The sequence below is a fragment of the Salmo trutta genome, chromosome 32, assembly GCF_901001165.1.
Source record: "Salmo trutta chromosome 32, fSalTru1.1, whole genome shotgun sequence".
NCBI lineage: Eukaryota > Metazoa > Chordata > Actinopteri > Salmoniformes > Salmonidae > Salmo > Salmo trutta.
The window spans coordinates 21488479-21502132 of record NC_042988.1 but is presented as its reverse complement, the minus strand read 5'-3'; the positions used below and the strand labels follow the sequence as shown (position 1 = coordinate 21502132).

Here is a 13654-nt window from a genome sequence, read left to right as displayed (position 1 = left end):
GTTGTCCTCTAGATGGAAGGTACACTATATTGCTTAACCTTATCCGGCCTTCTCAAATCCTCACAGTAGACAGAGCAAGAAAATGAAACAGCAGAACTTACCCTTGACTCCTTTCCTGTAGGTCTGCTGGGCATACTTCAGTCCTGACACAATCTCCTTGTTGACCTGCAGATAGAGACAACAGTCAGTGATGAGGTCACATCCTCTTTCCACATCCACCATTCGGATAAGACAGCAGCCCTTTCATGATAGGACATGGTGTGTATTCAGCTTACAATTGAATTTCAATGTCCAAAATAGCTTGATAGTGGCCAAGCTGACACTGGTCATGTTAGTTGGATTGGATAAACAGACATAACACATTGTTGAAAAAGGCCAGGCTCATTCACCTTGAAGCTGATCTTTATCTTGTACTCCACGCCTTCCTTCAGGACAAAGGACTGTTTCTTAAAGGACTCCAGGTCTCCTGAGGCGGTCGAGCAGAGAGAAAGAGGCGGCCAGACCACAGAAAGAGAATGTCAGAGACCCTCAGGCAGAGTGAATGCAGGAGGAGTCTACTATAATTTTGTTCCAATATATGCAATGTGCAAAGTTCTCCCCTGGAAGTAATCTTGTTAGACTGGATAGGTGAAAGGTGTCAGATCAATGATTCAGCATCTTTAAAATGCAAGCACAAAAACAGGATTTTCTAAGCATTCCAACAGGGTTGTAGCCTGCTATTATAGTGTCCACTAGATGGCGCTTCCCTGTATGTGAGCATCTCTATGTTCCTGGTTTCTTCCCTGTAGGTGGCAGAAGAGTCTCAAACCAGCAGAAGAAATGCCTCATTAACTCGAATAATAAAACCAATCCATTAGGAATGGCTCATGGAATTTGCCTGATATGTCTACTGGAAAACGTATGTTTGTAAACCATAGGTGGCCAGGTGTTGCGGCTGCTATGAGGCAATGTCTTTTGTCCCCCCAATGGTAAGCTTTAGTTCCACCCTCACACATTCATATGGAAAATATTACATGTGCTCACTACAAAGGCTTCTTTTCACACTAAAACACTTTAGAAGTCTTTCAATATGGAGCCTTTTCTCAAAAAGTGCACCTCAGCGATTCATAAACACACCCTCCAAATACCAGTACAACCACTGTGCTGCTCTACTCACCCTGTAGGTCAAGGGTCAGGGGCAGCGGCGCCGTCTCACACATCAGGGTCAAGCGTGTCACCTGGACATTGGGAGCGTTGGGGTCTAGGGGGAAAAAAACAAAGCAAAGTACAAAAATGTAAAAATAGTTCATGGTAAACACAAAAAACATTGACTATTATAAGCAGTGCATGTTTAATTCTTTAGAGTCTAAGACATTGGGGGGTTAAGATGCTCATACTATGGATCATTTAGCTATTTGATTTAGAATTTTAGGACCCCTAATTTTTTAAAATAAAATATTGATTTGGCCTTTAATACTATAGCCCATAGAAACGCATTGAATAACACATTCATGAATGGAAAAAAAGGTCAGTCAAAAACAAAATCCTAAGAAATAAGGTTTTAAAGTACTAGATCTAGGAGATATAAAAACTCTGGAAATATTTATTTTAACATATTTAACCACTTTTTTGGGTAGGCACAAAACTACCATTCTTCCATTTGTTTTTAAAACCAGTGACACAAAATGGAGAATCTCCCCTTTCAATGACTCCCGAGTGGCGCAGCGGTCTAAGGCACTGCATCTCAGTGCTAGAGGCATCACTACAGGCCTTGGTTCGATTCCAGGCTGTATCCCAACCGGCCGTGATTGGGAGTCCCATAGGGCGGTGCACAATTGGCCCAGCGTCGTCCAGGTTTGGCCGGGGTAGGCCGTCATTGTAAATAAGAATTTGTTCTTAACTGACTTGCCTAGTTAAAAAATAAATAGAGTGGTCATAATAGTTTCTAGGTCAAACCGTTCCGACGCTACAGACATTTAACGTGAGAAGACCAATTTTCAGGATGTCTCATGGTCTGACAAACACTGTTCTAGCTGTGCCAACTTTCAGATGCGGAAGTACGACATCGGAGGATGTGGTGGATTGAGATGCATACAAATGCAAAAAAACTTGTCTCTAGCTTAAATTGGCTGATTTTGATGGGGATTTTTTTGTTATGCAACTTAGATTGATGCACCGGTGCATCAATAAACTCAAGGGGGTTAAGTCAATAGGCTGAAGCAGAGAACTACAGCAGTTCATGAAGAACAGTTCAACTGTGAATAATGACATTTGCAACAGATGGAAGTGAGTATCAGACATAAAACAATGTGAAAATATTTCTACCAGCGATCAGTGGTTCATCACAGTCTTTGATACCGCAGCTGTAACTAAAGCCCAGTTAGTTGGCCTCCTTTCCAGTCAGCAGCCTGTATCTTGCCAACCTGTATCTTGCCAGCCTGTATCTAGCTCACAGACTGTTGCAGGTGTTACCCCCCCATCTGAGGGGGGAGGGGTAATTGTCACTGCTGTACCCACTGAGCACCAAGATTGCCAGCCTGTTGCCCTCTCCCACCCTCTCTTATGGTATTTGCAAACTCATTCAATTAAATCTCTGAAAAGAAATCCTGCTGAAGGACTTGAAAGTAGGAGGGGATTATAAGAAAATAAACAGAGATGGTTGCACGAGATGTGCATTGTGGATGTGGGTTTGTTTGTTAATCAGGTCGAGAGGGAGAGAGAGAAACAGTCTGCAGGGCTGGTGTGTCCAAATTGCATGAGTGTGTCTGCAGTGTGTGTGTGTGTGTGTGTGTGTGTGTGTGTGTGTGTGTATGTGTGTGTGTGTCTCTACAACGTGTGTAGTTGGAGCAGCAACACAAACCTGCAGCCGCGGCGGCGTTCCCCAGCAGGGCCTCCTTGTACTTGCGCAGGCTCTCGTCGTCCTTGTCCAGCTCCTGGATCTCCTGCAGACTCTTCTGAGCGGGGGGCTTGTAGTTGACCCCGCCCTCCGCTTCCTCGTTGGCCGCGGCGATGGCCGCCAGCTGTTCCGGGGTGGGATCCTGCTCTGCCATAGTCTACTGAGAGTGAGAGAGATATACACAGGTCAGGAGGTTTGGTCCAATACGTTGAAAATAGATCAATAAACTGCAAGGCAAAACACAGCTGTTGCGTAGTGAGCACAAAACACTTAAAAACCCTCCAAGGCAATGTCTTACCGAAAAATGTAAAATCCTTTATTTAGTTACATCGCAGGTGGACTAGATTAAAAACAGCACCCTTGAGCGTACTCCCTGAATACCTTGTCAGGGTGAAACATTTGTCCTCCCTACAGTACCTCAACTTGAGGTAAACCACTGGTCTGAAATGACTGAATTGGTAAAATGTGTGTAGTAGAGACCTCACATGCTACCAACTGATGAATCTAATGATTGGTTACTTTTACAAGGGAGGGAGGAGGTAAGGATGTTGTATTTCCAAACTATTCAAGCAGGGCCAGAGTTTGAATGATGGTAGCAGCAAAGATGGTTTAGTATGAACCAATAGAAATCCCAGATCACGCTTGTAGGCGATGTCATGGCGACGTTGGCTAGCTGAGCTCATGTGCAGAAATACGTCATCAGGTCTAGCGGTCGTCTCACGCCGAACTGCAGGCCGTCAAATCAAAGGCACTCCTTTCATTTAAAGTTGTTTTTGACAAAAATGAAAACGTGTCACTTTGTTGAGTAATAACATGTTTCTCAAAAATGAACAACTAAGGAATAATTTTGCACTTCTCAAACCCTGGTCTGGCCTCCAGTCTGCTTCGCATGGGTTCCCGGAAGTCTTGCGATATTGGGCCTCTGGGTTTAGAAACTCTGTGGCAGTCAACACGCCACTTCCCAGGTGCTCATTAGGATCCTTTAAATACATCTGATTTACATGCAGTGTGAGGCAGGCACCAGGTTAATAGTGTCCTGGTAGATGATTATGGATTTACATCCTTCTCTCATTGCACTTTGACCTCAGCAGCCTCCTTGCTGCTCTGAAACAATACCCAATCACACACACAGAGCCAGGGCATGTGACTGAGCCTAACCAGAGCCTTCTATTGCGATAAAGATCTCTGGGCCTGACTCACACTTCCTGGCTTGGACTACATTGGACACAGTCCCAGTATGGAGGTAAGACCAGAGGGGCCAGCGCTGTACACGCGGGGGGGAACCACGGAGGGCTGGTTGGTCGAAAAGCAGAGCTTTATCTCAACTCAAACCCTCTCCCTCCCTCCTCTACCACGCTGTAGTGAGCTACAGTCAAGCTTCTGTGGATCAAGCAGATAACAACATGCTAATGTGGGGAGCAGCACCCAGCTGCACTGCATTACCAGTCAACATCAATTAGGGTCTGGGGAGAGTGATGCTATGCAGGAATCAGGACAATGATATTAGGGGAAGGGTCCTCTTGCCAGAGAGGTGGGGGTCGTGAGGAGAGAGCTGTGAGTGTTGAAATCAACCTTTCCCCCCAGATAGGGAGGGGATACCTAGTCACTTGCAAAACAGAATGCATTCAACTGAAATGTGACTTCCGCATTTAACCCAACCCCTCTTAATCAACATCCCTGTCATCGGCGTCCAGGAGCAGTTGTTGTTGGGGGTTAACTACCTTGCTCAAGGGCAGAAAAGCAGATTTGTCCACCTTGCCAGCGACATTTCGGTTACTGGCCCAAAGCTCTTAACCTCTAGGCCAGGGGCTCACTTTTTCACTCAGGCCCCCTTCCAACATTGGGGGATATTCTACACAGAAATGTTGTTGCCGTTTTAAAGCTAATGTTCTTGCAATTCTATACATTTTGCCATATCTAATGTGTTATTTGAGTGACTCAAACATTGCAACAAAATCTATGTGCTATAAAATCTTTAGCTGACATGGCCTAGTTGATCTTTGGACATTTCTGACAAGTTATAAATAGCTCTAAGGTCTACAATGACTGAGGAAAACTGATGATACACTAATCAATTTCTAAAATCGCACCTTGTGCATTCTACTATTACAGCTTTCAAAAAGCCGGACAGAGTTTTTCTTTGGGGGGGACCACCGCGCTAGAGGCCTACGTCTAGCCCTCATTGTCTAAATGTATGTCTAGCTGGTGTAATACCTCTGCTATACTGCTACACCGAGGTGATTTCATAACACTGATGCTCTGTGCTTTCCGTCTTCCTTCATGAAGACTGGCCTCCTTGTTCCTTGTGGTATTGTGAGTGATTGGCACAGAGCTCCTCTCTGTATCCATGTGCACACCACAGACAGCCAGCAGCACAGTCTTCAGTGGTAGCAGTTCAGCGTGATGGCGCCAACGCCACGCTGCATTTTCTACCGATGCATTAGTGATTTACTGCAGTACTGCATCTAATACTTTAAACGGTTCACTTTACCACAGACTTTACCGCAGACTAATAGTTTTTCCCCCACAGCAATAAATGACAGGCCTATTCCTTCTCTGGGTAAAAATCTTAAACTCTCCACCAACAGGGCAGGTCAAGGCTACTTCTAGTGCTTTTATCAGCTTACTGTACTTTGTTAAGTGGAATTTCAACTGAGAGACTGTAAATCCATTGACTCAATGTGTTACTGGGGAACTGACACCAGATGGCCCCAATTACATTACAACAAAGCAAATCAACTCGGGAAAAAGATAGTCAACTTGGCCTGTGCTGTAGCACTGTGTAATTACACTGTAATACACAATTGTGTATTAGTTTAATACAATCAATTAACTGAGCAACATTGAGTATCTCTGACGAATTGTAAAACAGAAAATGGCAAGAGCAAGAATACTACTTTGACAAAGGGCAGTGGCAGACCTCCACTGACACCACAGAACAATGCCAGTATGTTTGTGGATGTCAGTCAGTTCACAGGAAACCACCTAACCAACAGTGAGACAGGAAGCCTAGACTATGCTATGTATCACACACTGTCATGCTCATGCAGCAGTCGAGTTTGAAACATACTTGTTCAAGGACCGTCGTAGCTCACACATTCCAATATAACGAGAGAAACCTTAGGCCCATAACAATAGTAGAAAAACATTCCATAATAAAACAGGCTTGTGCTCTAAAAAGCCACGTGGAACACCTCGAGGGAAGAGCAATGTGTGAAATATGTTATTATTGGGCTACACACAAACATGCACTGCAAAGAGAGAAAAAAACAGGTTCAACATTGACGTTGTGCCATGAGCAAGGCTCCAGATGTTGAACACAGATGCCAGTATTACCTTGGTGACATAACACACCATAAAATCACAGCTCAACACGCAATCCCAGCAATAGTACATTAAAATCACACCACTGCAAACAAGGGCTCCTGTCTGGCTCTCAAACCTCTCACCACACTAACCAGTTCCACCCCCCTCCTCGCTCTGTAATCCTCTCCCTCCCTCTGCCCCTCTGTTTTGCGCCTGACATACACAGATGGACCTGCACCAAGCAGGAAAAGGGAGCACATTGCACCCATTTTTCCCCAAACAGGGCCTCTCCACATTCTCATTAAAGCAGAAATTCCTGTTCTGTTAGCAGTAGTGTCTTTTGGTAGCTCAGCTGTGCAAATGTGTGTGAAGTTGGAGAAATAGTGAGAAGGACTTGTTGTTAGGAGTGGGAGGACGGGACCAGATTTAGGAATATTGTGCCATCTTTCTCATGTCATCTCTATTCATTTGGCAGTCGCTCCTCCTCATGTGCTAGCCTAGATCCAGACCTGAGCCTTGGTGGACTGCTGCTACATACCGAGCTGTCCCCCAGGATTGGTGTGGTGATAAATGAGAGGGACATACTTTAGGAGTGCTATATTTCTCTGCTGCTAAACGCACAACACAGCCCCTCATGACTGGCCTGCTGTTGGGTCAAGCGGCTACAGCTGGAGGGGATGTGTGCTTCAGAATAAGTGGATCGATAAAAAGAGGGGGTGAGGTGGGGGACATCAGGAAATAGAGACAAACAAGAGGGTGAAAAACAAAAAGCATACTGTTGAGAGTACTAGGATGGGAGTGAGGGTGGCTAGAGTTTTTTTTTTTAATTGGACAATGCAACAATTATCATGACAACCTTAAAGAAATACATATTTTAGTAGAAAGTTACAACGGATGTGAGGTAGGCACCCTCCAACTTCAGTCTCACACGTTTATCAGTGTGGCCATTGCTTGGCATGACTGCCTAATGCCCATAGGTAAATAAGTAGACTATAAACCCTGTTCAGTAGTTGGCAGCCATCTCATTCTCAACACAGTTTGGCTTGCATAGAATAAGGTATTGGAGCACATTCAGTTTCTGGCTTGACCTACCACGTCAAGATAATGATTCATATGTGATCTTCACTAAGCACGAAATGGATGATTGGGTCAATTATAGGTCCATTGAGCTCAATGAAATAGATTAGGCCAAGTTTCAACAATAACATAAGTCCCAATACACATTTTTCCACCAGCTGACATGGCACAAATACTGACTGACTACAGAAATAAATAGGCCTTGTTCACTCGTCACTGCTAAGTGACATGTTTTGGTATAACTGAGGTATAAATTCAGGTAGTGATCGGCTTATGTGTCAACATTGAACCCCTCACACTGGTTCTTACCATTGGCAGCTAAATAAATACCACTAGCTTTAATTGGAGGATTATCCCCATTTGATCAGGTTCAGGAATAGTCATCCAAGCACTCTGGTTTCTAGAGTAGCTGACACCCAGATTAGGGCTGTTCCTTAGCAACAATTAGAGCAGTAAGATTATTGGGACAGAGATTACTGCTAATAAGGCATTGGGGAATAGCAAAGGGGAAGTGTTTAGGGGTGTCAGTGGTGACACATCAAGAGGATTCCACTGACAAACCTCTTTGGTGTCCTCTAGAGATTCAAGGGTCTTCATTACCAAATTGAACAAGGGCGAGACACGCCTCCTGAGTTGATGAAAATTAGAGGTCGACCGATTATGATTTTTCAACGCCGATACCGATTATTGGCGGACCAAACGTCGATGCCGATTTTTTTACATTTGTATTATTTTACAATTACAACAATACTGAATGAACACTTATTTTAACTTAATATAATACATCAATAAAAACAATTTAGCCTCAAATAAATAATGAAACATGTTCAATTTGGTTTAAATAATGCAAAACAAAGTTTGGAGAAGAAAGTAAAAGTGCAATATGTGCCATGTAAGAAAGCTAACGTTTAAGTGCCTTGCTCAGAACATGGGAACATATGAAAGCTGGTGGTTCCTTTTAACATGAGTCTTCAATATTCCCAGGTAAGAAGTTTTAGGTTGTTAGTTATTATAGGACTATTTCTCTCTATACGATTTGTATTTCATATACCTTTGACTATTGGATGTTCTTATAGGCACTTTAGTATTGCCAGTGTAACAGTATAGCTTCCGTCCCTCTCCTCGCTCCTACCTGGGCTCGAACCAGGAACACATCGACAACAGCCACCCTCGAAGCAGTGTTACCCATGTAGAGGAAGGGGAACAACTACTCCAAGTCTCAGAGCGAGTGACGTTTGAAACGCTATTAGCGCGCACCCGATAACTAGCTACCCATTTCACATCGGTTACACCAGCCTCCTCTTGGGAGTTGATAGGCTTGAAGTCATAAACAGCGCAATGCTTGAAGCACAGCGAAGGGCTGCTGGCAAAACGCACGAAAGTGCTGTTTGAATGAATGCTTATGAGCCTGCTGGTGCCTACCATCGCTCAGTCAGACTGCTCTATCAAATCATAGACTTAATTATAATATAATAAATACACAGAAATACGAGCCTTAGGTCATTAATATGGTCGAATCCGGAAACTATCATCTCGAAAACAAAACGTTTTTTTCTTTCAGTGAAATACGGAACCGTTCCGTATTTTATCTAACGGGTGGCATCCCTAAGTCTAAATATTCCTGTTACATTGTACAACCTTCAATGTTATGTCATAATTACGTAAAATTCTGCCAAATTAGTTCGCAACGAGCCAGGCGGCCCAAACTGTTGCATATACCCTGACTCTGCGTGCAATGAACGCTAGAGATGTGACACAATTTCATGTTAGCAGGCAATATTAACTAAATATGCAGATTAAAAAATATATACTTGTGTATTGATTTTTAAAAAAAGGCATTGATGTTTATGGTTAGGTACATTGGTGCAACGACAATGCTTTTTTCGCAAATGCGCTTGTTAAATCAACACCCGTTTGTCGAAGTAGGCTGTGATTCAATGAGAAATGAACAGGCACCGCATCGATTATATGCAATGCAGGACACGCTAGATAAACTAGTAATATCATCAACCATGTGTAGTTAACTAGTGATTATGTTAAGATTGATATCTTATAAAAAACTAAGTTTAATGCTAGCTAGCAACTTATCTTGGCTTCTTGCTGCCCTCGCATAACAGGTAGTCAGCCTGCCATGCAGGCTCCTCGTAGAGTGCAATGTAAGGCAGGTGGTTAGAGCGTTGGACTAGTAACCGAAGGTTGCAAAAACGAATCCCCCCTGAACAAGGCAGTTAACCCCCGTTCCTAGGCCGTCATTGAAAATAAGAATGTGTTCTTAATCTGACTTGCCTAGTTAAATAAAGGTATAAAAAAATAATTATAATAATAATAATAAATAAATAAAAAAATTGGCTAATCGGTGGCCAAAAATACCGATTACCAATTGTTATGAAAACTTAAAATCGGCCCTAATTAATTGGCCATTCCGATTTATCGGTCGACCTCTAATGAAAATGGCTAAAGACATTGTGGTTGATGGAGGAGGCTTTCTGTAAGCAGGACACAAACATAAAGAAGTTCAGCACAGGTCAGAGTTGGAGGGGAAAGTGATAGGAACTCAAAGAACTCAAAGGAACCTTAAGTTCCTCTTTTCCTTCAAAGTTAGTTCAGTTTCATTTTAAAATCCTTTTTACTTTGACTCCTAATGTCACACACAAAACATCTATGGCTAGTTTGATCCTCTCTGTTCTGTCTCCCTTCCTGTCATAGACCTAGCTGTGAGAGTGAACTTTAGCATTTCTCCCTTTCCTCCCCACAGGATGCCCTGTTTCATGTGTCCTTGTGATGTAGCTTTGTGACGCCCTTTTAGACTTATGTGCCATTCACCAGAGTGCTTGACTTCCTTATGCTCTGCAGCACTTTTGTCAACTATGATTGCACGTTTCCTTCATGTTCTGCCGACAACATGACTCACATCCGCCAGTTAGAGAAGAGAACTGTGTTTAACCACATCATGTTGGACTGCACTTAAACACACATGGTAATGCAAAAGGCTTCTAAATGATCCCCTTGACTTCCCCTGTAAGCCTTTCTCCACCTGACGTAAACCCCTTTGCAGTCTTGATTTATTAACAGGTATTCAGGTAAGCAACGCTGGCTTGATGTTATGTCAACAGACACACGCTGGGCAGCTGCACAAAGCAGAGGATGCAGCACTAAATGCAGAACAGTGCCTTCAGGAAGGAGGATTGTGCCTGGCAGCGCTGATGCAATGCAGGAAGCACTCATTTCCACAGAGTGAGACATGAATAAACAGAGCAGAGAGGAGTCAAAATTGAGGAAGTATCAGACGAAAGAGAAAAATATATTCTACCTCAAGGGGGAAAACTAGAACAAATATGGTCTGAGCATTAAAAATAGCCGGTCTGAGAAATCACTCTGTATAGACACAGCAGGAAGCTGAGAGTGAATGGAAGTGCCAAGGTGCCAGCTGAAAGGTCAGGGCTCTCTCCCTGCACGGTGGGGGGGCTTAGCGAGTAGCGACACATGCCCAGATTATGTCTGCCTCCCTTGGTAACAACAAGGCAACAGCATCCACTATGGACAGTAATAAGCCCACTGTTGTATGGTGGCTCCATTCAGTTGGGCTTTTTAATGTGGTGTCATTGACAGAGCAATGACCTGATGATGGGTGGTAAACTTGATGGCACTAGTCATGTGGTCTGAGGAACATCTCAACATCCGCAACAAGAAACTGAAAAGTATGCAGTGTAACGTTTGCCCTCTGGTGGATGATAGCAATGACTAAATAAGGACATATCCAGCATGAAGGGAAGCCATTTCCTTTTGAATGAGGTGTATGTGAAGGCTGATATCCCCTGGGGGACATTTGGGGGTTGTGTGCTCTGTTGTTCAGTCTAAGCCACAGTACAATGAGGAGGAACAGCAGAAGAGAAGAGCTAATCTTTAACACTGCTGTATGTGTGGAGATGCTGGACAGTGTCCTTGTTTCTAGTCCCTTGCGAGTTACAGCAAAAACAGAAGGGACTGATGTGCCACTTAAAGGCAGAAACAGGACAGATAGCCAACTGGCTCTGAGAGAAAAGGAGTCACCATCAGGCCTGGTTCTTGTCATGACAGGCTATAGGAGGGCTATAGGAGGGGGTGGAATGTGTGGGAGGCGTCATTAAATGCCTCCATACCTCCATTGTGGCGAGTTGTCTTTATGTACAGTGCGCTACATATTGTAGGCCATCAGATGGTGGTGCTCAGCCCTGAATTTAATCTCCTTTGGTTTGCTACAATTTCCCCAGCCAGATCCCCTCCCTTAATGCAGAGTGACAGGGAAGTAGAGACAAGGAGAGAGAAGCGTAGTGATTACCCACAGCCATGTAGCCTATCCTGTAATGGAGGTTAGAAATCAGCTCGGAGAGATGGAAGCTTGCTCACTTTTAAGAAGAAATATAGCTGTGCATCTTGATCAAAAATCAGGTTAAGATTAGTTCCTGGAATCATGTGGAGTAATGTCCAAGGCATGTGGTTGTCGAATGAGAAGTTAACAGTTACATATCAATCCAAAGGCAGGAAAATTCTCTAAAAAGTCCTATTAAATAACATAGCATAGAAAACATGAAGCCAATTATTGTTGAAAGGGGTGTACTGAAAAACATCACATCAGAGATTTCAAATCTCTAGTCCTACTCAAAACAAAAAAGCCTGTACAAAAACAGCATTCCGGATGAGAAAGCTATGGTGGTTGCAGTGGTGAGCTACCATTGATTGGATAGTGGTAAATGGGACAGATGCCCAAAGTATCCCTATGAATCAATACCTCCTCCCCATTGCCACAAACTGACAGGGAAATACAAAATGTCACATGAACTGAATAACAGACTAGTGAAGCCCTAAGGCTGAAAATATGAAAACGCTATTTGGCTTGAAGTGTATACGAATTAAGTCAACATTACATGTCCCTGGTCCTCTGGAAAGATAAATATTAATATGTAGTTATTGCTTTTATTCCTGTTGCATAAAACATTGTAAGCTTGTTGAGTTAACAATAAGAAGGCTAGGGGACCTTTGAGCTGCTGAACATCCAGTAGATACTAGTGTTCTTATGTAGGTCGATATGCGCAACAATTGGAGTAGTCTGGCTGTTGAACTTTTAGTATGTTTGCTTTACTTTACAGATACTATAAATCGTTTTACTTACAGTGAGTGAACTACCTGTAAATGGATACTACTAGGAGGAAAGAGTTAAGTTTGGTGAAGACCTAAGACTCGTCCTGGCCTACTCTCCAACAGAAGGAACTAGAACTCTACCGCGCCATTCGTCAGAAACAGGAAGGAAAGGGAGGCTTCACGTTCGGGAAAAGCCAGCCCTCGTAGTTTTGCAAGCATGTCACCGCCAGTCTATTGGGTTACTGGGCCTAATGATTTTCAGAAAAGATGCACACGTTTGTATGCCACAAAAACACGTCCTAACAGATAGGCTGACTGGGTTTAAAAGTTGCATTATTTGAAGTGTGCCCTCCTGGATCCGTCTGTCAAATCCGAATTTCACTAGGACTATTTTAAATACACATCTGTAACAAACTCACTTTCAGAGAGGGTATATAAATAATATTTGTAGCAATTTACAGGATTCGCTCATTCCCTTCAATCAAGTTTAAGAAAAACATGTTCAATTATGAATCACCGCGGGAAATGAACTTGCATTCCAGGAAGTGTCAACTGCTGACAGAACGTGAGCAACTTTCATGAGATGAAAAGTTAGCCTATACATACCCATTCATTGGGTCTGATCAAACAAGTAACTTTTTTCTCTTGAATAGTGTTGTTTTGAAATTAATTTTATGACTTGCTTAGTCAACAGGATCTAATCACAGATCAATTTAGTGGATATTCACAAGGATAGCCTACCTCCATGGAAAGAGATAAATTCTCATTGTATAATTAAACTGGCAGTAACCACAGAGCAACAGTTCCTGGTCTGCGTCACATTTAAAATGAGTAATCTACGCTAGTCGAATGAAGCTAGACATCATGAAGTTGCTAGTTAACATGTAACAAGTTGCACGAGTAACCAGAGCTTGCGACTTTGTACTACCAAAAATGAACATACAAATGAGCTATCCGCGTTTTAGCTTAAATGTATAGACAAATGTTTGAAAAGTTGATAAAATATTTTCTCGGACCTTACCGTTATGCTGCTGCTACGCTGGAGTACGCGCCACTGAATGGCGAGGAGGGAGCAGCTAAAATCAAACGCACAGCACGCTTCCGGGAATATTGACTCTCTACAAAAGCTGTCCGAACGTAGGCGGGCGCTCAGCAACAAGCCTGGTGTAAAGTGCACTAGTCAGGTTAATGCTCGTTACTATAAACTCGCAAATGCATTTCTAGACTAGAATACACGTATAGTAAATTAGCGCAATTACCTTAATACAGTATGAAAAT

The 13654-nt window shown here is 43.1% G+C and overlaps 1 protein-coding gene across 5 annotated transcripts in view; it reads right to left on the bottom strand.

The window, feature by feature from the left end:
• LOC115171405 (rho GDP-dissociation inhibitor 1-like) overlaps nt 1–13654 on the bottom strand; it is a 15991-nt gene extending 2337 nt beyond the window's left edge. Inside the window, exons 1-5 of one of the 5 annotated variants that reach the window (XM_029728192.1) lie at nt 13636–13654; nt 2840–3035; nt 1157–1240; nt 390–466; nt 102–165 (exon numbers count right to left, since the gene is read on the bottom strand). In XM_029728192.1, coding sequence (XP_029584052.1) covers nt 102–165; nt 390–466; nt 1157–1240; nt 2840–3029 — 415 coding nt within the window. In that variant the 5' untranslated portion in view covers nt 3030–3035; nt 13636–13654. Of the gene's footprint in view, nt 1–101; nt 166–389; nt 467–1156; nt 1241–2839; nt 3036–6282; nt 6304–13392; nt 13504–13635 lie in introns of those variants that run through there. The other 4 variants (XM_029728188.1, XM_029728189.1, XM_029728190.1 and 1 more) reach the window with 4 other exon arrangements.